Below are 25,434 nucleotides of genomic sequence, written 5' to 3'. Positions count from 1 at the left end.
CTGACCCTGGGTCCTCTGCAAGAGCAGCCAGTGCTCTTAATGGCTGAGCCATCTCTCTAGCTCCTAGAATATTGCTTTATGAGAAAAAAAAAGTGATAATTTTACTCTATCAAATCGAAACAATACAATGTTTTATGTATGAGAGATATTTTTAAACAATATGCTTTTAAAAAAATATTTACTTTACGTATATGAGTACACTGCAGCTGTCCTCAGACACATCAGAAAATGCATCAGATCTCATTACAGATGGTTGTGAGCCACCATGTGGCTGCTGGGAATTGAAGTCAGGACCTCTAGGAAGAGCAGTCTTAACTGCTGAGCCATCTCTCCAGCCCAATTTTTAATCCTTTGTTGAATTATAGAAATGTTTTGAGAATATTATAGAACAAACGCATAACCTGTAACTTAGATAAACTTAGACTCACTTTTTTTCTTTTGAGATTCAAATTTTGAAAAAAAAAAGTTTTTTTCAACCATTGCCTGCCCTAAGAAAGGATGGTTCCAAAGTACACAGTTCCGGAACTGGAGCAGGTAACGTCATTTGAACTCTCTCTCATTCAGTAAACCAGAGAGCGTGTTGACCTCAAAAAAGATGGAGATCTATCTGACTTCCTTGCCCTTTTCCAAGATGGCAGACCAGACTAGTTGCGGGCCTAGTCTGGAGCCTCTTCCGGGCTGAGTGAGGGAGGGGGCGTGGTCCATTGAGGAAAGCCCTGCGTGCCTCCGCCCGCGACCCAGCGCGCTTCAAGGCGCAGGCGCGGGGAGGGGTTGGGGGAGGAGGGAAAGCGGCGAGTAAGATGGAAGATGAGGAGGTCGCTGAGAGCTGGGAGGAGGCGGCAGACAGCGGGGTAAGGAGGAGCTGCCGCCCCGCGGCAGGGCCGGCGGACCTGGCGTGAGGGAAGCCTCCCGGGAGCGGGTCTGGGGATAGTTTTCCCCAAGGAAGGGTCTCCCACACCGGGCGGGAGGTGGAAGAGAGGCCCCCGGTCCCGGAGCGCCGCGAAGGCCTCTTAAAGGGGCCGCGTTCCATTTCTCCCTCCACCTTTGCCGGGTGCCTCTCCGCCCAGCGGTGTGCGCGTCGCTCAAGGCGCCCCACCTTCTACCCCGGGGCAACTCTCTCTAGTCCCCGCGCCCCAGGGACCATTTTAAAGTTCTTGTGCTCTGTCTGGTGAGGGAGGGGTTCGGGCGGCGTGCCTGGCTCGGAGGAAGAGCGGGAGGAGGCCCCGAGACAGCGGGGAGCAAGCAACCATGTGTCCTCTGGGACCACTGGGCGCTGGGCCGAAATCCCCCGCCACTGTGCGCCTTCCGCCCCAGTGAGCGAGCCTGGGTTTTCTCTTCCTTTCCCTTTTCCTCTTTCAGTTTTACTCCGAGTCTCCCGGGGATCTCAGCGGAGCTCCCCTAAACTCTGCAAGCATCCGCTCTTCCCCGGGACCCACCCAGAGATCTGCGCAGTGGGGCGGATCTCGGACTACGTTCGTCTGGGTGGAGGGGAGGGAAGGGAAGAAGGGTGTGATTTGTAAGATAGCCTCATGCCTGCTAGGAGAAGGGGAGATTACCGATCGGTATGATTTGGGAGTTTTTGCTTGCCTCCAAAAGTTATAGGAAATGAAAAATATTTTCCTAAGTAGGAACCTTGTCTCTTAGGTTCGTGTTTATCGTGGTAATTTCAGAGTTTGAAGTTCGACGCTAACCCTCGTGGAGACGGAAATGTCTCTTTGGTGACCATGTGTCCGCGCCTGGGCTGGGCTGGGCTCCGGTGACATTCACCTCAAAAGCTTATGCGTGGGGAGTCACATATACAAGGATAGAGGAGGAGCTGGGTCTGTCTGCCCCTAACGCTTCTGACCAGCATAGCAGTGCTGTATCTTCACAGGAATGTTGAAACTTGGTCTCGAAGTTTTTTCCGCTAGTTCAGCATTTCTCGAAAGATTGGTGATGTTCTCCCACTTAGCATTAACGAGCATTTGAAGGAATACATTCCCCTTGAATCAAGAAAGAGTTTCTTTTGGCTTTTGGTATTTTTGAGACAAGGTCTCTATGTAGCCGTGGCTGTCCTGGAAATCAGGAAACCAGGCTGGTCTCAAAATCCAAAGATCTGACTGTCTTAGCCTCTGGCGTGCTGAAATTAAAGGCATGCGCCATCACACTCAGCAGCAAATAAGATTTTTAGGGAGTGACAAGTGTCATTTAGGTATTTATTCATCCCACCAATGTTTTCGAGTGTGTGCTGCCTGTTAGGAAATGTGTGCAATAGTGACTTATGCCAGAAAATGCACAATTTCCGGTACAGGCATTTATGGCTTGCCACTAGGAGGGAGGATTGTCACCCAGACACCCCTCTTGTCACCTCCTGCATTAAAAAAAATAGAAAAGATAAAAAAACCCACTTTTTTCTGATTTTTATGTATTTGTTATTTTATTTTTTTTGAAAAGATGGGGTTTCCTGTAACCCTGGCTGTCCTGGAATTTGCTCTGTAGACCAGGTGGTCTGGAACTCACAGAGCTCTGCCTGCTTCAGCTTCCTGAGGGCAGTGTTGGGATTGGAAGCACGCACCACTCACTATTTCTAGAGAAAGTGAGGGTGTTCATTCTCTACTCGTGGATGTGTGGGTGCTCTAGGATGCCAGAAGTCATGTGGCTGGGGTCACAGACCATTGTGAGCCATTTGATGGGAGCGCTGGGAAGGAAACCCTAGTCTGCAAGAGCAGTGCAGACTTCTTTACCCCTGAGCCATCCCTCCAGCCGCTGGCCTTCATTTTTCATATGTTTGCTTTGGTGTCTTTGAGGGGCAGGTGGTTGCTGGTGTAAACATTCTTGGCTTTACATTACCCTGTCTCCCTTCCGGTAGTGAGTTTTGAATGTGCCTGACCTCCAAAAAAGAAAGCCCTAAACAAACAAACAAACAGAAGGAAACAGGTGGAAGCAGAGGGATCAGTGACTGGGAGTTGGCTGGATGTAAAATTGAGTGTCTAGACTGCAGATCCAGAGGATCCCTGCCCTGCAGCACAGTGGCGCTGGCTCTGGCTGGGTCAGATCTGACGTCACTTTTCCCCCTTGAGTGTCTTCAAAGTTCCCGGGGTAGAGTGTGGTGTGCACTGGTGGAAGGGCTGGCTTGAAGGGTCACCTCAGGTGGATTTTAACCAGGCCGCTGCTTCGTCTGTGACTGCTTCCCTACTGTACAGTGGCTCCTTTGCGTGTTCCCTCCTGAGGGATTACAGCCACACTCTAAAGAGAGTGTAGTGTGCCTTTTGCCGAGAAATGATTCTTTAGAAATGCGAGTGGTGGGGATGTGAAAATGTTGACTTGAGTCATTGTTGATTCACACCTTACTGATAGGGAGGGAGGGCACTGAGGGTCAGACCCAGGGCCTGTGCTTGCTAAGCACAGGCACTAACTACTCTGAGGTGAGTCTTCATCTGCTTTGAACTTTGACCTGTGGCCTTTGTCCTCCTCAGCAAGTCTCTAGTGGCAACAGGAGTAGTTTGTAATTAGAAGACAGCTTCCTGCCCCAGAAAATAGATCAGCGATTGGTTTTCCAGGCAGGATTTCTCTGTGTAGTAGCTCTGGCTGTCCTGGAACTCCTTCCGTAGACCAGGGTGACCTCAAACTCAGATTAAAGGTGTGTACCACCACACTCAGCTTCGGTAGTGATGGTTTGAAGCTAGTTAAACACAGAGTTATTTAGACAAAAGAAATACATGGACAGTGACCTATCTTCCCTTGTTGATAAACCACCTCAACTAGAAAAGGGGGTGAGAGATAGAGCTAGGCTGGTGGCTGTGAGGCACTCTGACCTTTCCCAGTATCCATGAACCCCCAGAGTTTCCTTTGATATCCCCCCCCAAATTAAGCAGCTAAGGGGAAGAACATGTATCTTTTCCACACTTATTGTTGTGTGTGTGTGTGTGTGCTTTGGGGAATTGGTATGCGGAGAGGTCAGAGAGCAGCTTAGAAGAATTGACTCTCCTCCCACCACATGGGTTCCCAGAATTGAACGTGCCATCAGCACCCTTAAGCTCCTTTTTAAAAGCAGGGTCTTTGTGAAGCCCAGGCTGACCTTAAACTCAGATCCTCCTGCCTCTGGGATCATAGCTGTGCGCCTCCATTATCAGTTCCCCAGCCCTTTATATGTTGCCTGCGCCAAGAATGAAACCCAGGGTCTCATATGTGCCAGGCAAGAGATTACTACTGAGCTCATTTCCAAGCCCGATAAATGTCTTCCAGTAAAAAGGTAACTAGGTAACTAGTCTTCTGGGTTGAGAATTCAAATGCATTTTTACTTTCCACTCCTGTGAGCCAGTTGTCCAGACATTGCCCTGCCAGTGATGCTTGGCCCTGTGAGAAAGCGTCCGTAGACATTGTATCAGTTGTGTGCACTGTAGAAGGTGAAGGAGTGGGTGCCATGCCTGGGACCAGGGGTCTTGTGTAGATTATGTCCACACCAGCCTTGAAAGACCAAGAGTCAAGAATAGTGGTGCACACCTGTAACCACAAGGCTCAGGACACTGAGGCCATAGGGTCATGAGTCTGAGGCCAGCCTGGGCAAGTGGGAAGACTGGGGCAGGGGGAGGCGAGGGGAAGAAAAATGAAGATTTGAAAGTCGAGCTGAATAGAGCCGCCTTGTCTGATCGCTGGGCAGGTGGTGGTGTGGCCAGCACACACATAGATGAGGCGGTGTGGAGAGCTTCCCACACTGCAAGCATTTCCTCCTGGCTGGAGACACTAAGGTTGGCAGGACGCAGTGGAAAAAGATGCAGCCAGAGAGGTTTGCAGGGGCGCTTTGAACTCGCTTCTGGAAGCTGCAACTTTGTCCTTAAAGCGGAGGAAAGCTGAATTCGCTGTCTCCCTACCTCTGTCCGACTCTAGCAGAGGCCAGGGGGAGTTGGGTTTTCATTTAAGAGATAAAATCTGTTCCTTTTCTTGGGTGGAGTGGCTGTATTCTCTAAGGTGTTTTGTTTTATTCTGTCTTCTTTTGGAGTGTGTGCAGTTGGCTGTGTAGTAGGCACAAGACAGTAGGTGAGTTAGTCTGGACACCCTGCTCTGCTGAGCCTGAAGGCCTCAGCACTGCCCTTCTTTTCACAACCCTGAGTCCTGGGATCTACAGTGTTCTCTGAAGGTTTTTTTCTCCCCAGAGCTTTTGGCCACTTGAGGCATGATGGCTGTGAGTTGGCTGAACCTGACCTCTGGAAAGAGATCTGCTTTCCTGTGGCTTCAGAGAAAGAAGGACAATGAGCTTTTCAGCAGTGGCTCTCAGTCCTTTTCACTGGGGCTGCATGGGGGCCGTGTTCTCAGCATGCTCTGGGCTCTTGAGGGAGCTGCCATGGTTGCCGTGGGCTGTAGCCTTGCTTTTCCTTCTGCAGGAGAGAAGCGTCTCTCTAAAGCTGTTGGTGAAATCCTGCAAGAGAAAGTCGCTTTTGTGGAGATGTAGTGACCCAGACATGTTCTGGGGGCCAGGCCTCTTAATAGTCCCTCCTCTAAAGGACATTGGCCCCCTCGGCGAGCAGCAGCCCTCTGATGCAGGTAGCCAGCCTCCACAAAGCACAGTTTTCTGAATGCTTTCCTCACTGGTGGGCGTTAGTTTTCTCCTGTCAAGACTGAGACTGACTTGTTGGTTTCCTAGGAGGAGATTGAGTTTAATACTTTGGTTGTGGCCAAAGTACAAAATTTTTTAAAAACTAATTTATTCTTTCTTTTTCTGGTATGAGGAATTGACCTTGGAATGTATCACTGAGCTTACAGCCAAAGCCCTCCGCTGTTGTTCTTGGGTAGTGGCGTGGGGGCCGGGAAGAGCACCACCTGGCATGCCATCAGAAGCCCTGTTAGTAACCCCAGAGATTTCACTGCGCAAAGAGTTTTAACTCTGCTAGCCTCTGACACACAGCTTCTTAACATCTCGTTCTTGCAGGCTGTTGGTTCCAAACATTAAGAAACCAGACGCCACAGAAATAGGGAACAAGTCCCATCAGTGGTTTGTGTGCACATTATCGTGTCCCATCTGCACGCAGGAAGTAAGCCATTCTGCTCCCAGAAGAGTGGTAAATGTGGACAGTAGCAGCCTTGATGCTGGGGCGAGTTGTCTGCAAGTGTGTGGAGGTCAGCTTGTCATTCTTTATGGACCTGAGAGTCAGACTTGGCCTTCGTGGCTTATGGGTCTTTGGAGATCCTCCAGCTGGCGCTTCTGCTCCTGTTGCCTGTTTGCGTGGCTCGCTGGTGAACAGACACTACCACCCTTTTCTGAAAGGGCTGAGACTGGGGCATGAGCTCACTCTAGTCAGTCTGACTGTACCTTAACTGTACCTTAGTGCTCATTGTCACCAACCTAGAGGGTAGAAGTTGCTCTGTCCCTGCTCCAAGAAAGGAAGGTCAGTTCTAGCCCCAGAACCCCTGGGTCCTGCACCTTGTTGTAGTTGTTTCCGTTTGCTTGTCAGAGCTTCAGCATGCTTCTTTTGTTGGCTCTTTGAAGTTCTCCCGTGTTCTCACCTGAGCTTGACCTGCTTCAACAGGGGTGAGCAGCTTTAACACCCACAACAGTGACTTGCCAGTGAGGTGCTGGCTGCTGGAAATCTTTTCTTTTTTTTTTTTTTGGACCGAACCCAGGGCCTTGCACTTGCTAGGCAAGTGCTCTACCACTGAGCCAAATCCCCAACCCCGGCTGCTGGAAATCTTAAACAAGACAGTCCTTTATTTTGTCTCGCTGTGTAGCCCAGGTGGGCCTTGAACTTGTGATCCTTCTGCCTCAGCCTTCCTTCATCTGGCTTGAAATACCTTTTTTTTTTTTTTTTTTTTTAAAAGATGTGTTTATTTAATGTATATGAGTACACTGTCGCTGTCCTCAGACACACCAGAAGAGGGCATCAGATCTCATTACAGATGGTTGTGAGCTACCATGTGGTTGCTGGGAATTGAACTCAGGACCTCTGGAAGAGCAGTCAGCGCTCTTAACCATTGAGCCATCTCTCCAGCCCTGAAATACCGTTTTTAACACTTGACCTGATGAAAGAGAGATAGAAATATTTTTTGCTCATGATTAGGTTTGAGTGCCTTCCTGTGGGTCCTGGTTGCTCTCTCTTCTGGACCCTCTTTGTCTTGTGACTCATTTGTGTTCACTTCTGCCTGCTGAAGTGATTGATTCTAAGCTGGACTTGATAAGCGCACCCTTGGGTCAAATACAATTGGAGGTGTTGTGATTGTAACTTGATTCAGTCTCCAAAGCCCACCCACTTGTCAGTTTCTCTGGGAGAAGTGGAGATGCCTCCTTAGGAAGAATGGATTCTTCACCCCCAGTGTGGCCACAGAAGCCACTTAGCCTGGGGGTTGGTGCCAGGTCTGATCTGGGGCAGCTAGCTTCCTTCCTCCTCTTAGCTTCCTTCTCGTTTGTAAACCTGAAGGCCTAGAGGCTGGAGAGTGATGGTGTGAGGGCTGTGCTCTGGGTGTGTGTGTGTGTGTGTGTGTGTCTCCAAACCCTGGGGGCTCACAAGTCCTGAGACTGTCTAGGGGTTCTCTTGCTCCATGTTTTTGAGTACTAATGTACAGTTGCCCAGTGCTGTGTGAAAACCAAACTAGTAAAACAATGAAGAAAAGCAAACCCACAAAGCGGAGTGCTAGAGACTTTGCCCTGTTTTATTTGACCTGCATGGATTCCCTCCCACACTTAGCCATGAAGTGTCCAAAGGCAAACATTCCATTGTGTCAGGGCTGCAATTGGCAGTTTCTGAAGACCTCAGCTGGGGTCCTTTTAAATTACTGGGTCTGGTTTCTGCTGAAGAGAGATTTCCTTTTGCTGCTGCCTGGCTGGCCATGAAGTCATCCGGCCCTTTCTTAACAAACCTGGGCTCACGGGAACCTGCCTGGTGCAGAAGCCGGTTGGTTCCATCCTTTGTCAAGTTGTCTCTTGAGTGTGCCGCAAGACTGATTTGCACCTATGGTTGCAGCAGGGATTGGAGATGGTGACCAGAAGATGTGCCACATACAAGACTGCACATGCCTAACAGAGAATATTGAACAGTCTCATCCAGGCCTGCTTCATGTTCTGCCTCTGAGCTGCACCCCCAGCAGCCTTAGCTCCAGTTTGAAAGTGTGTAGTCACTTCCTTGGACACTGACAAGCCCAGTTGATCCTGGCTCCAGTCCACACTGGAACTGTGTTGTGACATAACCTCTCAGAATTGGTTCTCTTCCATCTGTAAAACTGGGGCAGCTCCAGAATTGCTCCATGAGGACTGTTAGCAGATTGGTGTGTAGGGCATTGTTTTTAGGCTCCTGGGCCCAGTGTGACGTGTCTGCTCACAAAGCTCTGTTGGTGACATCCCCGGCATATGTTTTATACAAACGCTTGACCGAGAAAGGCAAATGGATTTAGAGGCACAGGAAGCACGAATGGCTGGGGCAGAGTACGTTTTTTGTAAAGCTAGGTCTGAGAAGGTCAAAGGTAAAAGGACTGCTATGATGGCAAGACACCTGAAACTCTGGTTTGGAGAGGCTGAGGCAGAAGGGGTGTTTTAAGTTCCAGGGAGCCAGGTGGATCTCTGAGTTTAAGGCCAGCATGGTCTACATAGCCAGTTCCAGGACAGCTAGCACTATGTAGAGACCCTGTCTTAAATAACCAAAACCAAAATTACCAGGACAAAATAAAAGATGAGAGTTCAGGATAGAAATAGTTGTGCCCCACCAGTGCATTCCAGGCAGGGGACATTGAGTGTGGTTGGAGGCATTGAGGCTGGAGCAGAATTGTGTTTGTCTGAGGAACAATGGAGGCTCATGTGGCGGCTAAATGGGGAGGGAAAGTAGCCCATGAGGTCAAAGGCACTGGGGCTCCAGATTTGGTGGGGACATTAGGTGTGGTACTGCCTTGCAGCAGGAAGCCACAGTCAGTTTTAAGGCTCACTCTGCCTTCCATGGAGAATTCAGGTGGAATGGGCAGGAGCCAGGGTTTGTTGATGACTTGAACCACCACTGTGAAGAAAGTTTAGTGTGTATTTTGAAAGCAGAACCAACCAGTAGTTGTAGTACTAGGCCAAGACTTTGGCCTGAGCTGCTGCAAGTCTGTGTTGCTGTGATGGTGGAAGAAGCAGGCTTGGGTGGGCAGAGTCTTACGTTTATACCTCCTAAGAGTGGGAGAGCCCATCTGCCCTATAAATATCTGTCAGCGTTTGTAAAGTTCTGGACCTAGATGAGTAGATGAGGTATAGCCACTGTAACAGGTGTCTGTATAATCCCAGCATTTAGGAGGCTGAGGCTGAGGCTACCGTGAGTTTAAGATCTGTCTCCCCTACAGGCAAGGCCCTATCTCAAAAAGAAACCAATTCAGGGTCAGTGAGAAGGCTCAGTGGTTGAGGCAAGTGGTAGGGTAGAAGGTGAGAACCTCTAACCTCCACCTGTGTAAGATAAATAACCATAATTAAAACAAAGAAAGGCAGGCAGGCACAGTGGCACAGGCTCTTAATCCCAGCACTTGACAGGCAGAGGCAGGAGGACAGCCAGAGTTACATAGTGAGATCCATCTTGAAATAAAACAAACAAGCAAACAGATAAATGAAAGAAGCCAAGCCCAAGGAGGATGTAGCAGAGGGGTCTGAACTTTGGGACCTCCAGCCTTCAGAGGTCAGGAGAGCAAAGGAACCTGCCTATTAGGGGAGGGGTCAAGAGGGTGAGAAAGAGTCTCTGGGGGCAGAGACAGGCTCTGAAGAGTAGTATATGGGTCAAGAAACAGCTCTTCAGGAAGAAGCTGTGGATAGTCAGTGCTTCTGGGAGGCTGAGGGATTGAGAATTCAAAATCTATGAGTCTGGCAGCTATGCACTCCGTGGCTGAGTAGGAATTCGGCTTGACTGAAGCCAGGCAGGGCCTACACCAGCAGTGGGTACCTGGGAAGTGCTGCTTGCTTTAGGCAGATCTGTGGCCTTCAGTAAACAGTGCCCTCCCCTTGTGGTGGACCGTATCTTATACTGTTAGACTGTAAAGCCACGTTCAGAGGAAAGTACTTGTGAGCCACGGGAGTCTGTCTGTCTGATATGTTTTGAAACATCTCTCTATTATATTCTTCTAGCTGTCTAGAAACTTGTTAATTAGACCAGGCTTGTCTTGCCTAGATCACCTGCCTCTGCCTCCTCGGTACTAGGATTAAAGGTGTGTGTCAACCATTCCTGGCATTTGTTTGTTTGTTTATTTATGGTTTTGAGACAGACTTATATAGCCCTGGAACTTGCCGTGTAGACCCGGTTGACCTTAAACTTATAAGGCACCTACCATACCCAGCCTAGTAATTTAAATTTTACTGTATATATCAAAAGTAATAATATTCCATCATGTAATCCATGTTAAAGATTTTTAAATATGGAGCTAGAACTGACTCAGTGGCACTTGCTCTTGCAGAGAACCTAGGTTCAATTCCCAGAACCCATGTGGTGACTCACAATAGCCTGTAAGTCCTGTTCAAGGGATCTGATGCTCTTTTCTGGCCCCACAAGCACCAGACACCTGGATGGTAGATAATACCATGTAGGTTCTCAAATATATAAAATAAACAAAATTTAATTTTTTAATCATTAGAATATTATAACTATACTAATTCACATTCTGAATTAAGTGGGAAATCTGGTGTGCATTTGGCACTTAATAGTGACCTCAGTGTGGCCCCCCGTTTAAGAGGTGTATAACTAGATCTAGGGCAGGGGGGAGTGTCAGAGTGCTCCCCAGTACCAGGTTAGAGCAGACACCCTGAGAGCTGATTGTGCCTTGGTGGGAAGGGGGTTTCAGGGAAACCTTCCCCTGACAGCTAAGGAAACTTGTTCTGCAGTGGCACCCTTGGGGAGGCGTCGTCTCCTCTACTTTACCTCTATTAATCTTTTCATCCTCTTCCCAGTTTCTTGAGCTCCTTTTCTCCTTGCTTCTATCTGATCCATGTGCTGTGCATTACATGGCAGGGTCACTTGCTATGCACAGGTTTTGCCACAGCACACAGCTTCTGTGGTTTGCTCATGTCTCCCACTCTCTGGCTCTGCCCAGCAGCCTAGCTGGCCTGCTCACCTCCAGGCCCCAGGACCGACGACATCTGCTGCAGCAGGTTTTCCACAAATGATGCTCCCCAGCTCTCTCCCTCCTTAGGGAAGCAGGGTGGACTCAGAGGGAAGGCACTGACAAAGCCTAGACTTCCTCAGAGGGGACCGATCCTGTGACCTGTGGTGACCCACTTAATTAACTCTCCAGAAGTAACAAAGAAGGGAGGGAGGCTTTGTGGGGAACGGAATGGAAACAGGCTCACTCAGTCAAAGGCAAACAGTGGCCATCTCTAATCCTCTCTGGATGCTTTGATTTGATGGATGCTTGAACTTAGCCATATGTAGTTTGACTTTTCCCCACAAGTGAGCTTTTGTAATATTTTTTTAAAAGGCATCAAAACCACATACATCAGTATTTATAATTTAGACCATTTGGACCTTTGCTTAATTTTTGAACCCGATGTGCCAGAATTTTGGGTACTTCCCCAGGGATGGGGCTGCCAGAGTAAGTAAAATGAACAGGGGCCGCTGCTGGCCGACATGTAGAACTGTAGGACTGCATGCAGGACGGGCTCTGCAGGTGTTTGGAGAGCTCTGTGGGTTGCACATTTGCACTAGAGATGCTCCTTTAAGGGCACCACAACCTTCTTGTGATTACAAATGGGTTACACATGGGTTCTTCCTTATGAAGTTGTTGACTTCAGATTCATAGTAGTCCTCCTGCCTCGGGCTCTCATATCCTAGGAGTTTAGTCATGAGCCATCTGAGTTTATGAATTCCTTTGCTTTGTCCCTAAGTGAGATTGAGGACCTCAGGAAGAGCCGGAATCCTGCCCAGGTTCCTGGGAACCATGACATGCCATGACATACCATGACCAGGGACACAGTTCTGTTGAATTCTAACACTGGCCACCCTGAACCAGGGACATGGGTACCTATGTCTGTTGTGGCCTGTAACTAGCTACATAGACCAGGCTGCCCTAGAGCACACAGACGTCCGCCTACCTCTGCTTCTCCAGTGCTAGGATTAAAGGCAATACCAGTCCAGCCCTGTTGTTCTTTACATCTCGCCTCACACATCCGGTTCCCTAGCCCTGCCTGGTCAGCTCGGAGACGTGCTTCCTGTCCGCCCAGCTGTGGAACGTACTCACTGTGTGAGAGAAAGCCAGAAACTGACAGACAGGTAGAAGTTATCTGAGAAGAGTTACTTACTACCTATATTGCCAGTAAAAAGGGGATCTTTCTAATCTAGGGCCAGAGTTTCTTTGGAAGCAGTTTATGGGGCTGTTCTGGGTTAGGTTGGTTGCAGTAATCACGAGAGAAGGTCCTGTTAGCTCTGCACTAGGTTGAGGCAGCTACCGTCTTGGCTGGACACTGAGGCAGGGGGGGTGGAGAACTGGCAAGAGCAGTTCAAGCTCCTGAAAGGACAAGCCACTCCCTCCTACCCTTGTGGACTAAGTGGGGAGCTTACTCACCGTCTCCTGTGTGCGTGGCTCAGGGCTCCATCCCTAGGTTAACCAAAGAGGAGACCGAGCTTCCCATCTAAGGTGCACTGTGGCGGTCTCCATGCTGCACTTCACACCGAGACCATACGAGCATTATGTCTGTATTTATGTGTGCATACTAGAATAGGGCATTGATTGGATCCCATGCGACTACATTGTAGATGGTTGTGAGCTGTCACGTGGGTGTTGGGAGTCAAATCCATGACCTGGAAGAGCAGCCAATGCTCTTAATCACAGAGCCATCTCCCCAGCCCCCCATCCATCCATCCATCCATCTATCTATTTATTTATTTATTTAGCGTTTTGAGACAAGGTTTCTCTGTAGCCCATCACTGCCTGGCTCCCCCTTTTATTTTTTAAGATTTATTACTTGTATGTGTGTGTATCTGTGTAACCAGTATGAATACATGCATCCTGGTGCCTACAGAGGTCACAAGAGATCTTCAGATCCCCTGGAATTAGAGTTTCAGGCAGTTGTAAACCACCTGATGTGGATACCAGAACTCGGCCTCCTCGAGAGCAGCTGGCACTCTGAAGCGCCACGCAGTCTCTAGCCCAGTTTTAATTTTGTGAGGTCTTGCCATGAGGACTGGCTGGGAACTTATGGCAACTCTTTCTCCTCCCAAGCCCAGCGCTGAAATTACACATTGTGCCCCCGTGTCTGGTCCACAGCCTCTACCTTATGCCTTCTGTGAGACAGGCTCTCTAAACCTGGAACTCACCATATCAGCTGGACTAGCTGCCCAGCAAGCCCCTAGGATCTGACCATCTCCACCCCCTGGGACTAGGGTATAGGCTTGTAGCACTGCCTGACTTTGTCTTGAGTGCTAGGGATTGGAACTCAAATCCCCAGTTTACCCATCAAGCCATCTCTACAGCTCATTGGGGGGTGTTTGTTTGTTTGCTTTCTTTGTTTTGTTTTTCTGATTTAGGATCTTGTAGCCCAGCTTTACCTGGGACTCACTATGTGGTCTAGGCTGACCAGTAACTCATGAGCATCTGACCTCAGCCTGTTCAGTGCTAGGATTGCAAGCATAGGCTTGCCATACCTGGCTCTGGCCACCTCTTAATGTTACAGGAGCAAACCTTGGGTCTTAATTGTCCTTTCCTTTCACACAGACCTGGTCCCATTTGTCTCCCTTGTTCCTACACAGGTAATGACCGGTTCATAAACCCACATGGTAGGGAGAGAGGAGAGAAGGGAAAAGAGACTATCCTGGAGATAGTCTCTGCCTTTTGCACGTGCTCCATGACAAGCATGTGCACACAGTAAATGTTAAGCTTTTAAATCTATTTATCGGGGTTGGGGATTTAGCTCAGTGGTAGAGCGCTTGCCTAGGAAGCGCAAGGCCCTGGGTTCGGTCCCCAGCTCCGAAAAAAAGAAAAGAAAAAAAAAATCTATTTATCAAGACAAAGTCTTATTTATTACTTACACTTGGCTCTCATGGAACTTGCCGTGTAGACCAAGCTGGCTCACCTGTTTCTGACTGTGACTAAAGATGTGTGCCACTCTGCCAATTATTATGTGTGTGGGTGTCTTTGTCGGTGTGTTTGTACACTGTGCACACCTGGTACCTGTGGAGAGCAGAAGGAAGGGGACATTAGATCCCCTGGGACAGTTGGAACCTGTCGTGCAGGTGCTAGGAATTGAACCTGGACTGTGGATGAGCAGCCAGGGCTTTAACAGTGGAAGCATTGCCTTTCCATCCCCACCCCTCACCCCTCTCAAATCCACCCCCAGCTTCCCAGGACACGGTCCATGCAGGCGAAGCACACGAAAAACTAACAATAAGAAGGTAGGCTATGTGAGGCCCTTCCATAGCCTTGCCCTCCTCGAATGATCCTTTCCCCTTCATGCTCTTGCCTTCCACCACAGCTTCCAGCCAGGCTTTCTACAAGCATCATTGTGAGGTTAGAGAGCGTCAACAGCCAGAGAAGCTGTGCTACCCTTCAGAGGAGCAAACTTGGAGATGGTGGTGTCTGCTTTCACTCACCTGGGGGTGTAGACACTCGATTACCTCCCAAAGGACCATCCTGCCCAAACATCTGCCTCCGGACCAGGCTTCCCCTTTGTCTGCCTTTGTTACTCTTCGGCCAGGGAGCAGCCTGGGTTTTGTTCTTTTCATTGTCTCTGAGACCCGGTTGCCTTGTGTAGGCTGCATTACTTCTAGGTTGTTCCGCCTTTGAAATCTTTTGCTTTATCCGTGGAGAAACTGACCCAAGGAAGAGCCAGAACTCAGCCCGCCTCAGCCTCCGCCTCAGCCTCCGCACACTGGCATCACAGGCGCGCTCAGCGCTCACTGCGGAGAGCCTGTCAGCATGCGGGATTCGGGTTCGGCGCTGATCTTTGACATGGGTGTGGACCCAGAGAAAAGGAATCCACTTCACTCTCCAGAGCAGTCTCCTCTCCTGCCACCAGAGACCTCTCCAGGGGAAGGCACAGCACCACAGACGACCGTCAGCTCACATGCATGTTCATACTCTCCTTGTCCTGGGTCTACTCAGAGCAGGGTCAGAGCTGCAGGTTTTATTGCCCTAGCCACAGTGACATTGACACTGTGACAGAGGCTGGTGACATTGTTTAAATGAAGGAAGGAGGGACGGAGGGAGGGAGGGAGGGAGAGAGGAAGAGGTAGTTTGGTCCTTGCTGTTAGCAGGGCCCTCCAAGCTCATTCTTCCCCATGTGACCCAACAGATAGGCCTGTGTCTCTGGAGGAGACCTGCTTGTTCTTCTTGTACCTGGGCTCAGTTTCCCAGAATGAGCAAGCAGACTGACAGACACTTGGTGCAGGGCCCTCCCTCTCCAGCTGCGTGCAGAGTGGGCTCCCTTCTCGCTGTCCTGAATAGCCTGTGGACAGTTAGCTCCACTCCACCAGAGCAGCTCAGCTTGATGTGTCACTCTGTGACCTGACAGGAGTCCCCACCCCCACCTTGGCTCCCCTGCCTGACAGTATGGCTGTTATGACAGTTTTAGTTCTTGCAGTGCCAGTGATGTGACTTGGGGAATGACCACATCAAATCTAAAGACCTTCCCAGCCAGCAGCTCGCCTCAGTGTCGGGGTATTACTTTAAAGAAACAGCAATATGGGGTTGGGGATTTAGCTCAGTGGTAGAGCGCTTGACTAGCAAGCGCAAGGCCCTGGGTTCGGTCCCCAGCTCCGGACCAAAAAAAAAAAATAAAAAAGAAACAGCAATACTGTATGCAGCATGTGCTAATTATTACAAAATGGGACAGAGTTTACTCAGAGCTAGCTCCTTATGTCCTCTGGAAGGCTTCTTTCTATGCAGGTCTGTGTGCAGGTACTGGGCAGTCCGATGACTTTCCTGTAGCCCTAGAGAAGAAGGAAGCTCGGTTCCATCAGGGTGTCTGAGCAGCTTGTGTCTGTCTGGACCCTGTGACCTTTGTGGTGATAGGAAAGTAAGAATCACCTGATTCAGATTTTTCCCCTGTAATAACTATGAGTTGAGAATTTCTTAAAATAGTGTGCTAAGTCTTGTCATCCAAGCCGTGGCAGTAGCCTGTCCCTGTCTTTAGTTGTGATCTGCCACCCCTTTGTTGCCCCAAATTTGTCCCTGCAAATAAAGCTGCGCTCCTACCTTGGTTGTTGCAGGTGCTGGCTTTCAATCCTGTTTGAAAGTTAAATTTCACAGATGCTGAAGGTGGTTAAGATGGAGAGACTGGAATCAGCAGGGGGAGTTAGCAAAGGAAGCTTGGGACTGGAAAGGTGGCTCTGCGATTAAGAGCACTTTCTGCTCAGCCATGAAGGCCAAAGTTCAAATCCCAGCACCCACACTAGGCAGCTCACAAACATCTAAGTGCAGCTGCATCGTCTGTCTGGACTCCACGGACACCAGCACATGTCTGCACAGACACTGAGACACGCTGGCACCCACAAATAAAGAGGTTGCTTGTGAGAAAGCAGGAGGAATAGGCAGGCATTAGGCTAGTGTAAGACATTTGGATTTGCCCTTGAACTGACATGGTTCTGCGGGAGTGAGGCTTGGTGTAGGATCAGTGTGTTTGTCAGAAGCGTTCTCGCTACTTTCTTACTGCTGTGCATGTCTTCTGTGTATGCATTGACTTTCATGGCACAGCTGTGCTCCAGCCGGCACGGGGCGGAAGGTTTTCCCGCCTTTCCAGGTGCCCCGGAGACTTGCTGTGCCTCCCGAGCACAGTGTGTTGTGTTGCCCGAAATGAGAGGCAATGCTCAAACTTAAAGGTAGCTTCAGGCAGTATAATTTTGTTTTGTTGGAAGAGACACAAATTAGGAAAGAACCTTCTAGAAAACACTTAAAGAAAGTTGGCCTGATTGTCTCTGACTCTCTACCAGTGGATTGAACGCCAGGTTCACTTCATGATGATCAGCTGTCTGTGCTAAACACTGTTTCTCTCCCTAGGCAATCGTTAGGTGAGCCAGGGAAGCTTTAGACGGATGGGACTGGCCAGCTTGAACTGTCTCCACACGACTTTAGCACATAGTGCTGAGCAGAGCACAGCAGTCCTGTATTACAGGGCACTTAAGAGTACTCCGTCTCCACCCAGGAACAGCCCCCACTGCCACCCTCCACTGTGGTCACAACCAAAAAAGTGTCTTGACCTTGCCAGATCCCCTGCCAGCGAAGTAGCCAGTGGCCACTCTTGAGGGAGCCGTTTGCTGAGTACATAGCCCTTCCCCTCCAGGAACTGGCTGCTCTCTGGTTGTCAGAGGGAGGGACTGACACAGCCTGGGGATTAAGACTTTGTGCTCTCACTGCAGGCATCTGGAGTTCCTCTCGCTAGGTAGAGGCTGCCACAGGCTCAGGTGCTGGGAGTTGAGCTCCTCCATGTATTGATGAGTCTCACCTGCTCTTCCTCAGGCTCGTTTCTTACCTTTCCTACAATAGTGACTTTGTGACAGCTCTGGTGAGAACTCTTTCCTCTGCTTCACCTTCAGATTCCATGGAGACAAAGAGCAGGCTTCTTGCCCTAAGTGCTGGCCACGGAAAGCTCATGTGCTAGATTATGAACTAGTTGACACACGTGGCTATGAGGGGATGTAAAAGGGAGAGCTAACCACCAGGGGGCAGGCACTCAACGCACTGTGGGATCTGAGAAGAGGAGGAGGAGCTCCTGGGTCTGAGGAGGCTGAGGAGGCTGCAGACAGGTGGGGCCTGGGCACTGACAGCTCAGTCCTGTTCTAGTGCAAACAAGGAGGGTAGATTCGGGGGATGGGAGAGGCAGAGCTCAGATGTGGTCCCTTGAGCACTTGAGTTGGGAGGTGGCTTGGTTAGCTGTGTGTTGAGAAAGTTGGAGTGAGTCTGAAGGAGACAACAGGAGACTGGCTGGAGGCTGTGCAAAAAATAAAAAACCCACTTGACGATGATCTCCAGAGCTGTTGCTGTGCTCGTGGGGCTAAGGGGAGATGGACCTTCAAAGGGAGCCAGGTCCCCAAACCTCAGGGCTGTTTGAAGGGCACAGCCAAGTCCCTGACAAGAGAGAAAACACTGCCCTTAGTTTGGAAAAATAAAGACTTAAGGTTTTATTTGAGAGAGATTTTTTTTCCACTTTTATATACATTTTTTTCCTCTAGGAAATAGACAGACGGTTGGAAAAAAAACTGAAGATCACACAAAAGGAGAGGTAAGGCTGTTGTCTGGCGTGAGGGCTCGTGCTCTCTGCCACTGGAGAGCTGGGCAGGCCGGGCAGGCCGTGTTCTCCAGCTGGCTGGTAGCCTTAGGTGTTAGGTTCCTGGGCAGCTAGCACTTCCTCCCAGTAGGCGGGCCATGAGGACACTGGATGGAGGCTTTGAGGTGAGACTGTTGCAGCTGTCTCCGCCTCACTGGACCCTTGTCTGATGGAAAGAGGGAGGTGACAAGATTTGGGTTTATGTGTGGCTGTGCCCAGTGGCTCCAAGGTGTGGGTAGTTGTTTCTCCTATGGTATTGGTGTCTTTTGTGACATGAAGAGCCTGTGTCCTTGATGGCTTGGCAGCTTAGGGTATTATGAGAATATCTTGGAAGAGAAGATTCTAGGAAGTTCTTTGGAGATCTTTAAGGATTGTTTTCTCACCATTGTGTAGCACGGTTAGTGGGTTTCAGAGGGTGATTTTGGGCTTAGGTAACCCAGGAACAAGCAACAGAGAACTGACTAATTCCTCCCCCAGGGGATTCTGGGAGTCTACACTCCCTGCTGTTGTGATCAGACTACTGGCTTCTGCAGATTCCCAGGAGCTACTCCCCAGGGCCCCAGACCCTTTCCCTGTCATCCCCACACACCTAGGGCCTTTGTATCTGGTACAGAGCATGTAGCTTCCACCCTCCTGACAGTTGAGGCTCTGGCATTTGTCTGGATGGTTGTGAACAGGAGCTGGGGAAGCACCGGTGGCTGGTGAAGGTGTTCTCGCCTTGCTCCTGTTCTCATCTGGGGCTTCTGTGTGCTCCCTCCCTGTGCTGCTGGTCCTCTTTGTGTTTGGGGAGTTTGACCTCTGCTGTGGCCACCTGGCATTGATGTGCACGTCTCCCAGCCTTGGACAATGCTTCTCTTCTGAGCATTGCTAAGCAGTTTCATCCTAGCCCCGCCGCTGCCCGTTAGAGCAGAGAGCCCCAGTAAGGGAGACTTCTCTGCTCAAAGGCTCTTGTGTGGCGGTAACTTGCTGGTCTGGTGTAGCCTGTCTCTTGAGAGGCACAGGTCACTTGCCAGAAGGCAGAGAGAGTTTGGTAAATCTTGTCTTGCTTGTTGCCAGGTTGAGTGGCACGGCAGGTAACTGTGTATTGTCTCATTTCGAGCACATGCTGTGGGAGACCTGGGCTGAGGGGCTCCCCGTTCACCAACCTCCTACACTCTGGTCTCTGTAAGGAAGCTGGGGTTTTCATCAAAGTCACTGAATTTTGGGTGTGAAATGTTTTGGCCTCGAGGGCAAAATGGTGCTTGCTGGGTCTGTTATGCACGTGGAGAGGAAGTCCCAGGACCACGGGGTGGTGACCTGCAGGCTTAGATCTCTGGAGTACTTGCTGGAGGCAAGGCTGCTGTCCTGCCTGATGAGTGGGAGTCCAGTTGTCTGGTCCTAGGCCAGGTGAAGAGTTAGTAGGAAGGGAGAAGACAGCGAGGAGGGTGTGGGGCTCAGATGGGCCTTCTGCTCACTGTGGGATTTATGAAGCTGTGTTTGCTCTTTGTCAGCAGGAAATCCAAATCTCCTCCCAAAGTGCCCATTGTGATTCAAGACGATAGCCTTCCCACGGGGCCCCCTCCACAGATCCGCATCCTCAAGAGGCCCACCAGCAACGGTGTGGTCAGCAGCCCCAACTCCACCAGCAGGCCAGCCCTTCCTGTCAAGTCCCTAGCACAGCGGGAGGCAGAGTACGCAGAGGCTCGGAGACGGATCCTAGGCAGTGCCAGCCCTGAGGAGGAGCAGGAGAAACCCATCCTCGACAGGTGAGTGTAGGTGCCAGCAGTGGCAAGGGAGGACCAGCCTGCTGGGCACCTTTATGTGGGTTCTGGGAATCGAACTGAGGTCCTTAGCTTAAGAGCCAAGCACTGGAGTAGCAGAGTTTTCTCCATCCTAGGGCACTGTCAGGTGTTAAGTGTGGTGGCCGATGGGCTTTGAGTCAGGCTCTGTCACAGGTTACAACCACTTAACCTGATGGCAGATCTCAGAAGTAGGGGTGGGGTCATTCGAAGCCTTGCCCACCAGCGTTGAGTGAGCAAATGACTGTGAGGTGCTGAATTCTGCCCAGGCCCCAGAAAAGCCCAGTATCGTTGCCTGGGTCTCCAGCAGCCCCATGCCAGTGACTTTTGCAGTAATTGTTACTTGTGTCTTTTTTCAATTTTCTTACTCTTTTTAGATTTTTAGATTTGTATTGTGTTACTTTCTGATGAAATAGTAATTGTTAAACATACCTTTAGGCAGTGGTTGCACACACCTTTAATCCCAGCACTCAGGAGGCAGAGGCAGTTAGACCTCTGTTAGTTTCAGGCCAGCCTGGTCTACATAGTGAGTTGTCCAGGACAGCCAGAGCCACAGAGAAACCTGGCCACAACAAAAAGGCTCCTGCCTTTGGGGACTGGAGATGCGGCTCAGTCAGTGGGGTGCTTGCTGTCCTGAGGACCTGCGTTAGGATCCCAGCACCCAGCTCCAAGCTGGGCTCAGGCTGCCAGGCCTGCCGGTTACCGGAGTTCAGTTTCTGGAACCCTCACAGTGACAGTGGAGGTACTTGTGCTTTGGGGTGCGCATGTATTACGTACAATAAGTTTTAAAAGGTTTTAAGTGTGGATGGGCTGGAGAGATAGTTCAGCGGTTAAGAGCACTGCTTGTTCTTCCAGAGGTCCTGAGTTCAATTCCCAGCAAGCACCTGGCGCTCATGACCATCTATGATGAGATCCAGTGCCCTCTCCTGGCATCATGAGTGCATGTACATCCATGCAGACAGAACACTGCACGTAATAAATGAGGACGATGTGGTTGAAGATTGAGATGCTGGTGCCGGCACACACAAGCCTGGTTTTTGTTTTTGATACAGGCTCTCATATAGCTTAGGCTAGCCTCAAACTCAGAGTTGTAGAAATAACCACCTTGAATGCCAATCCCTCTGCCCTACCTCCTGTCTGCTGGGCTTACAGCTGTCCTCTCGCCTGCAGGGGCTGCAGTCAAACCTAGGGCTCTCTATATGCTGGCAGGCACTGCGCTGAGGCACAGGGCCAACCCATAATTTTGGTGTTTTGAGGCACTGTTTCACCCTGTAGCCTGGGCTGGCCTAGCAGTTCTCCTGCCTCAGCTTCTCTGATGGTAAAGTGACAGCCACACCACAATAGACTCTTCTTTCTTTTCCCCCCATTGTTGAGGACTGCACACTTAGGTGCAAACCTGTTAAGCAAGCAGCCAGCCTCTGAGCGTAACCCAGTCCTCTAGTTTTGAGGGCTTTCTCTGGCTATTCTTTCCCGAGACAGGGTCTAGCCCTGATGTAGACCAGGCTGGCTGTGAACTCACCTGCCTCTGCCTCCCAGGTTCGGGATTAAGATTAAAGGCCTGCACCACCATGCCTGGTTTGCTTTTGGCTTTTTGAAACCAAGTTTTTACACAAGCTGGCGTAATTCACCGTGTAGCCTAGGCAGCTTCGCACTCGGGTCCTGCTGCCTCCCTTGCACTGTTACGGGCAGGTGCCGCCATGTCTAGTGCCGTCGTTGTTTTGAAGGAACGTCCGTTGTGTTCTCTCCTCTTAGTCTGCACCTGTCTGGAGTGGGAAAGTCCATCTCCTTCTGTCTTCTCTAGTACTAGGAGTCAGCAGCTAGCCTCGTGGTTTGGAGGGAAACAGGAGTCAGCCAGGTGGGTGCAGCTCACTCCTGAGCTCATGGCTAGGGGCCCAACCCTGGAACAGTCTGCCTGCCTACAGATAAGCAATGGCACCTGAAGGGCGGCTGCTGACCGCTTCCTCCTTCCCACCGGAGCTGTCAAAGTGGGAAGTGCATGCCCTAGCCTGTTTGTCAAAGCAGGCACAGCAGCTCAAGTCAGCTGCTATCCCCAGCCTCAACCATGGGTTGATTTTAAGGTTCAGGGACTTCAGGCTGGGGCGTGGCTCCATAGTGCCTGCACTATAAGATAAGCATGAGGACCCCAGTTGAATCTCCAGCACCCACATAAAATCCAAACAAGGCTACAAGTGACTGTATCCCTGGCACTGGGGGGCAGCGGGCGTGGGGGGGGGCATGGGGGACAGCGGGCGTGGGGGTACCTAAATTGATCCCTGGTGAGTTCTAGGTTCAGTGAAAGACCCTGTCTTGAAGAAGTGGAGAATAGAGGATGGTACCTGATGGTCTCTGGCCACACATATGCACCTATGCACGCGTGTCCCACACTCAGTGTGGCAGACACAAATGAATCTGGGCATCTTCTCTGTCCTCAAAGCCTTCCTTTTATCTTCCTTTAGGCCAACCAGGATCTCCCAACCCGAAGATAGCAGGCAGCCCAGTAATGTGATCAGACAGCCGTTGGGTCCTGACGGGTCACAAGGCTTCAAACAGCGCAGATAAATGCAGGCCAGAAAGGCTGCTGCCGCCGCCGCCGCCACCACCACCACCACCGCCTCCTGGATTGTCTGCCATGGGTCGCACTGCTGTGGCAGACGTCTGGACTTGAGCAGAGGGAATAACCTGACTTACTTGCACTGTGATCCCCCTTGCTCCGCCCACTGTGACCTTGAACCCCATGCACTGTGACCTCTGCCTCCCCCCCTTCCCACTGTGATTGGCATGTTGACAAGGGCTGTCCCAAGTCAATAGAAAGGGAAAGGGTGGGGATTAGGGGAGGATTAGGGGAACCTACCAAGGACTCAGAGTAGAGGGTCAGACAGTGCCACTTGGCCGCTTGGGGTAAAGCCAGTGCCAGCAATAACAGTTTATCATGCTCATTAATTTGGGATTTCAAAACACAAATGAGAACTCCCCCACCCACCCCAAGTGCATGTCGCCATCACTTAAAGTAAGTTCCATTGAAAATATCCTTACTTTTTTTTTCTTCCTATTTTTGTTTGTTTAATACAAATACCTGATTTGCAAGAAAAAGTGCATGGAAGGGGTTTAGCAGTTTAATGAATTTTTAATTGAGAAAGGGTAGTTTAGTAGTCACTTAAAAGATGTTTCTAGGAAATTTGCTAGAAACATTAACCAATAGGATTTTGATGAGCTTAGCTTCTGTATTCCTACTGCCACCCAGAAGAGAGGCCGGGCTCGGGAGCCCCCCATAGATGAGCATCTGTGCCTAAGTCATCTTCCTCCAGCTAAGTCCCAGCTAAGTCACATAGAGATAGCTCAGAGAACCTGGGGGAGGGGCTGACCCCACGTTAGTATTGTGAGAGATGGGGAAAGTGGTGAGCTTCCCCTTCCCACACCCCTCAGGGTGGGCTGGCCCCCTACCAGCCAGGTTTGCTGCTTCTCGAGGAGGGCACAGAGTGACTCTGGGCTCAGCAAGGCAGTGGTGACACTTGTCCAGTGTTGGCTGTCAGCCCAAGCCCAGGAGAGAGTCTGGCTCCAGAACTCCAGGCCTCTGCCTGGAGAGCTCAGAAGGTAGAGAGGCCTGTCCCTTCCAGCAAGACTGGATGGAACGCTTAAGGACCTGTGGCGTGCCACGTCTATGGACAGTCCCGGCTCAGGGGCTATACAGGAGCATAGCCTGGGTGAAATGAGTGGACGAGAGCAGCTGGGGAAGCATCGGAAAAAACTGCATTGCAAAGGCAGATGGCCAACAGGTTCCTCAGACAGTTTCCTCAGAGGGCTCGGCTGCCCTTCCCTTAGCAGAGCAAGGCTGACATGAAGGCCATTTGTGTTCCCGAGCCTGGAGGTTTGCTTTGGCTCTTGGTGGGAGAGGCTTGAGAGGGCGGCTGTGTCCCGCTAGGTGCTCTCTGGCTTTGTAGTCTCTTCCAATGCACTTCGCCTTATCCCTCAGCCAGCCTGACAGCCTCCCCTCTCCTGACCAGCACTCAGGTTTGGGAGTGGGTGGTGTGGTGTGGGATTAGGGCAGCCATAGCAGCCAAGGTGTTGAGTTTTGCAGGATCATACTGCCTTTGGTTCCTCTGGCCTGTGCCCTGTAGCAATGGCCCACATCACCTTCCCCTTGGGAAGAGCCCTTCCCCAACACAGCCCTAGACCTGCCTGAAACCAGGGGCCATCTGTGAGTGAGCTGGAACAGAGCCTCAGCAGGAGGGCTGCTAGCTCAGCGTCTAGGGCCCGCCCACAGGGGCTAGTGGTTTTGGTTGAAGGACAGACTGTCCTTTCTCTGGAGAAGGGTGCAGAACCCTGCTTGCCTGGTCCCCTCTAGTGGAAGCCAAGGGCAGGCAGCATCTGCACATGGAGAGTGTGCAAGAGTGGCTCTCCCATCCCAGTCTGGCCAAAGGAGGCCCCGCCCACAGTGCCCCTGCACCTCCCAAGCCCACCAGCAGTCATGCATTTGGCCTTCTAGATGGAGAGGTGGCCGGGCAAGACTAAAGGAAGGAAGGAAAGAAGGAAAACAGACTGGTGTTGGGGGTGGGGGGCGCGGGAAACGGTTTGGATTTTGTGTGTGTGTTTGTGGGGTTTATTTTTGTGTGTGTGTGTTTTCCATTTTTTGTAGTTGTCTATAACTCCATAAGTGCTTTTTTTTTTCTTTTTTCTTTTTTCTCTCTTTCTGTCTTTGAGTAAGTTGCAGGCTTTGGCTTGGAAATCCCCAGGGGGATGAAGGGCAGGACCCTGAGGCTGCTGCCCCTTTGTCTGCCTTCGTGGTACTGTCCCTTCCCCCAGCTCTTCCTGGACCCCATGAGCCAGGCCTCAGCCCTTCCAGCTAACCGCTTCCCATGAGCCACTACTCTGATGTCAGCCTATAACCAAAGGAGCTGGGGGTCCGGGTCTGGTGACCAGCCCTTCTCAGTCCCCTCAATCAGGGTGCTCCCCACCTGCAGGCAGGAGGCAACACCCTATCTGCTGCCATCAGCCCCTTCCAGAGCCCACCTGTCCCGCCCAGCCCTGTCCTGCCCTGCCATACCCTGCTCTGCCCCATCTGGGGGTGCTGTGCTCAGGGATGGGCCGGCAGGGCTGATCCAGTCTCCCTGGTAAGCAGAGACTCAAGAAAACCTCTGGGGTCCTGCTTCTGGTCATATGACCCAGGGGGCGGGCCCTTGGGCACCTGTACAGAAGGGACTGGGAGGGAGGGCCGCACCCTGCAGTCTTGCTCTGCTGGTGTAGCAGGCAGCTCCTCACCCTAACCCCCACCGCGGGCTCCTGAGTCGGCAGATTAAGCATTTTATAAATTGTATTTTAAATACATGTTTTAAACTTGTCAGACACTTGTCCTCATTTCTGGCTTCCTACCTCATACTGTGGCTGCTTGTCCGGCCCTGAGGGCTCCCTGCTCTGGCAGAGGTTGAGGTTTCTGGGGTACTTGGCTTAAAGCCATCACTGTAGGGCTCCTGCCTCAGCCTCAAACCTGGAGGTATG

General features: G+C 50.8%; 1 protein-coding gene across 5 annotated transcripts; it reads left to right on the top strand.

Moving 5' to 3' along the window:
* Positions 1–755: 755 nt before the first annotated feature.
* Szrd1 (SUZ RNA binding domain containing 1) lies at positions 756–25,279 on the top strand. Of its 5 annotated transcripts, none has more exons than XR_354340.5 (5): positions 759–851; positions 18,069–18,118; positions 19,657–19,908; positions 21,694–21,796; positions 22,398–22,436. XR_354340.5 is itself a non-coding variant. In XM_006239264.5 (4 exons), exons 1-4 carry the CDS (start codon positions 801–803, stop codon positions 22,498–22,500), a joined length of 456 nt encoding a protein of 151 aa, XP_006239326.1. In that variant the 5' UTR covers positions 756–800; the 3' UTR covers positions 22,501–25,279. The 5 variants fall into 5 exon arrangements, 2 of the variants coding, with proteins under 2 accessions (XP_006239326.1, NP_001108071.1); XR_354339.5 differs by having other exon boundaries at positions 19,654–19,908; positions 22,398–22,432; XM_006239264.5 differs by lacking the exon at positions 21,694–21,796 and having other exon boundaries at positions 756–851; positions 22,398–25,279.
* Positions 25,280–25,434: the final 155 nt, after the last annotated feature.

This window comes from Rattus norvegicus, chromosome 5, assembly GCF_036323735.1.
Source record: "Rattus norvegicus strain BN/NHsdMcwi chromosome 5, GRCr8, whole genome shotgun sequence".
NCBI classification, from domain to species: Eukaryota; Metazoa; Chordata; class Mammalia; order Rodentia; family Muridae; genus Rattus; species Rattus norvegicus.
This window is presented reverse-complemented; position numbering and strand designations above follow the sequence as displayed.

Bases quoted from the DNA above. Each gene is read 5' to 3' on its own strand.
- Szrd1 (NM_001114599.2), top strand. From the start codon at position 801: ATGGAAGATGAGGAGGTCGCTGAGAGCTGGGAGGAGGCGGCAGACAGC. The intron at 18,119-19,653 runs GTAAGGCTGTTG...GCTCTTTGTCAG, and splicing joins AAGATCACACAAAAGGAGAG to CAGGAAATCCAAATCTCCTC. The intron at 19,909-22,397 runs GTGAGTGTAGGT...ATCTTCCTTTAG, and splicing joins GAGAAACCCATCCTCGACAG to GCCAACCAGGATCTCCCAAC.